This window comes from Capsicum annuum, chromosome 12 (assembly GCF_002878395.1).
Source record: "Capsicum annuum cultivar UCD-10X-F1 chromosome 12, UCD10Xv1.1, whole genome shotgun sequence".
Taxonomy (NCBI): domain Eukaryota; kingdom Viridiplantae; phylum Streptophyta; class Magnoliopsida; order Solanales; family Solanaceae; genus Capsicum; species Capsicum annuum.
In genome coordinates, this window is record NC_061122.1 from 113,459,909 (window position 1) to 113,463,061 (window position 3,153).

At 32.7% G+C, this 3,153-nt stretch overlaps 2 protein-coding genes across 2 annotated transcripts in view; one reads left to right on the plus strand and one right to left on the minus strand.

Annotated features, from left to right (window-relative positions):
• Positions 1-3,153, plus strand: part of LOC107849104 (pectate lyase 1-like) — an 11,663-nt gene that overhangs the window by 4,091 nt on the left and 4,419 nt on the right. The gene's annotated exons all lie outside the window — the stretch shown is intronic.
• LOC107866520 (pectate lyase 1) lies at positions 24-999 on the minus strand (the record flags this gene model as incomplete). Its single annotated transcript, XM_047400381.1, is given in 2 exon segments — positions 24-379; positions 464-999. Coding segments are annotated over 2 exon segments (803 nt in total), but the record flags the coding sequence as incomplete, so codon positions are not given.

The following is a 3,153-nucleotide window of genomic DNA, read 5'->3' on the forward strand; positions in this document are numbered from 1 at the left end:
AATTATTTAAATTTGTAGGGTACCTTGGCATTCTCTGGTTGCAATTAGGACCAAAATAGTTGAATGCAACAGTAACCTTCATATTTTTGTCTCTAAGGAATCCATCATCATGACCTAGCAACATAACCTTATTTTGCGTCCTAAACCAATTGTTGGATATAGTAATATTTGTTGAACCACGAGTGACATCAATAAGACCATCTTCACAATCATAGAGGGTGTTATGATCAATCCAAATCTTGTAAGAAGTCAACATTCGAATTGCATCTCCATCAACTGGACCCACATTTACAATTTTTTTATCAGGTCCCAAGACTGTTGAGGCAGTTTGTGCCTTGCAATTGTGGATTTTTATACCATGAATGATCACATTTGTCACCTGAAAATTAATCATTTTGTACTGTCAATGCATATAAGTTTAAGGAAAATTGTCTAGCTAGCTAGCTAGTAAAAATTAACATACCCTTTGAAGCATGAGACAGGCGCCATCAGCAATATGAACCTCAACTCCACGGCCATCAATGGTGGTGAAGCTGCTGACTAAAAGGGGTTTTTGGAGCCTAATATTCATGTTCCTTTCGAAAGTTACCCAAATCTTTCCCTGAATATGCGTCATTGCATATCTTAGAGTTCCGGGTTTAGGGTTTAAGGGATCGTCACTTGTATCAGTAACCTTGTATTTGATCAACTCGTCTCCAACTCCAATATTATTAGTCATCTTCCCAGAATAACCAACCGAGCATTTAGCTAATTGTTGCCTGTGACTCCTCCAGTTTGGATCTCTTCTCCAGCATTTATCAATCACGTTAAATCCATGCACAAAACTTGTACTTGAAGTTGTTATTAGTATAGCAACCATAGCAGTAGTCAACATGATATATGAAGGCTTGTTGTAATTAGTTTTCTTCATTTTCTTGGATATCAATATTTTCTTTTTGAATTTTTCTTGTGTTTTGGTTTGGCTAAAATGTGTTGGATAGATTTGTTTAAAAAAAACAAAGTTTACAAACGTGGGAATTGGGATGCTTTTAATGGAAAGTAAAAGGGAGATTGGAGGTATTTTAATTTATACTACATGAAATTTATTTGTTTGTTAGTTTGCCATGGATAAGGAGGTTTTGGAAAAAATAAAAATAAAATTGAATGGAAGAGGAATGGAGTTTGCTATATTTATACATTACCATAAAAATAACAAGGTTGCTATATTTACACATTATATAAACATAGTAAACCCTCAAAAATATATAAATAATTACTTGTTTTCCATTCAATTCTTTCATCTCTATTTGCTTAAAAAAAAAAAAAAAAAAAGGGAAGAAGGTTCAAGTTTTGTTTTGTGTCTCATGAGTTCAATCCACGATGTAGGATACTTGTTCGCCTTTTTTACCCTTTAACAGTAGATACATTGAATAAAATTATAATTTAAATTATGTTGTTAAAATTCAAGATTTTTAATTAATATAAATCAATTAAACTAAAATTTTATTTGGTAGCATAATAATTACTACCATAATTAGAGTTATAAATAAATATTGGCTTTATATGAAATGAAACTCAATGTCAAGACGTGCAACTATTTCTAAATGTGTGTGTCATTCTTGAATAGAAACCATCCTAAATTTATCGATGCGTGTCAAAACATGTCACTATATTTACATTGAATAAAATTACAATTTAAGTTATATTGTTAATATTCAAGGCTTTAAAATAATATAAATCAATACTAAAATTTTATTTGGTAGCGTAATAATTACAACATGATTAGAGTTATAAATAAACATTGACTTTATATGTCATTCAATGTCAAAACGTATAACTATTTCTCTGCGTGTTATTCTTAGTAAAGATCATGTTAATTTTAGCGGATGTCCCTCTTTCATTGTGTGATACTGCCACGATTAAATTCTCTTCTTTGTGATGAGGTTCATCGTCTTCTTCATTTATCTCTACATTAATTTCTAGGTTAGCATATGTAACTTTATATTATTTAAATTTGGTGTCCATAAAAAGATTATCCTTTAAATTATTCACCAGCTGCTATGCCTCAAATTCTGAAAATCCTCATTCATTAGGATATGTCAATTAGGTTTTGCTTTTGAGTACCTCAGGGTAAGGGTGTCAAGTGGGCCGGTCTGACCTGACCTTGTAACTAATCCGGCCCGATTTGACCTGATCTGGTAAGTCCTAGGGCTTTAGGGTTTCGGGTTCCGGGCCGGTTATTTTTTTAAAATGGGCCCGGTTAATCGGTCCGGACCAAGCCCGGTCCAGGCTCGCCGGTTAACTAGCTCAGCCCGGCCCGAATACCTTTAAAAAAAAAAAAGATTTGGGCCAAACTAGTCATTGGCCCAACGGCTATATAACCATTTTTGGGTCCAAACGGCTAGTTTGGGTCCATTTATTTAAAAAAAAAGAATTAACTTTAAAAAATATTTTTTAATCCCAAAAAAATTTTATAAATACCCTACAACTTCAAATCATTTTTCACACAATTTTTCACTCTCTGAAATCTCATTCTCCCTCAAATCTCAATTCTCAATTCTCAAATATTCAATATATTTGATTTCTTAAAGTGTTCACTTTAATTTTTTAATTTATCGTTTACAAAGTACGAGCGGAAGTTTCTAAAGTCGCAACCTTCAGATACTTTCAAAATTTGATATTGTCGTTCCATCTCTTACATTTAATTTTTATATATCGTATTAATTGTTTAATATTTAATTTTATTATATTTGTGTATTTTGAATATTTTTAGTTTAATTTAATTTATATTATGGATAAATTAAGAAACCTCGCTACTAAAGATGCTAAAATTTTTTGTCCCGGAAGCGGTAGTGGTAGTAAAAAGCGAATTACTAGCGATAGAGGTAATTCAAGTAGTAGATATACCCATGTGCCTTCGCCTCCGGTACCGCTTGGTACACCTTTTGAGGAAGAAATAGGTTTAGGTACTCACGATATGGATTATGTAGAAGTTCAGAAAAATTATGGTATAGAAGAAGAAAATGAAGTAGATGCGGTTAATTTAGACAAGGATAATGAAAATATTGCTGAGACACCCGTAGTAGGAGATTGTAACGTTAGATCTGAATCGGTTAATTTCCCTCCCCGTCCTCCCAGTGCCCAAAGACCTCGTAAAAGAACTAGTGTTGCATG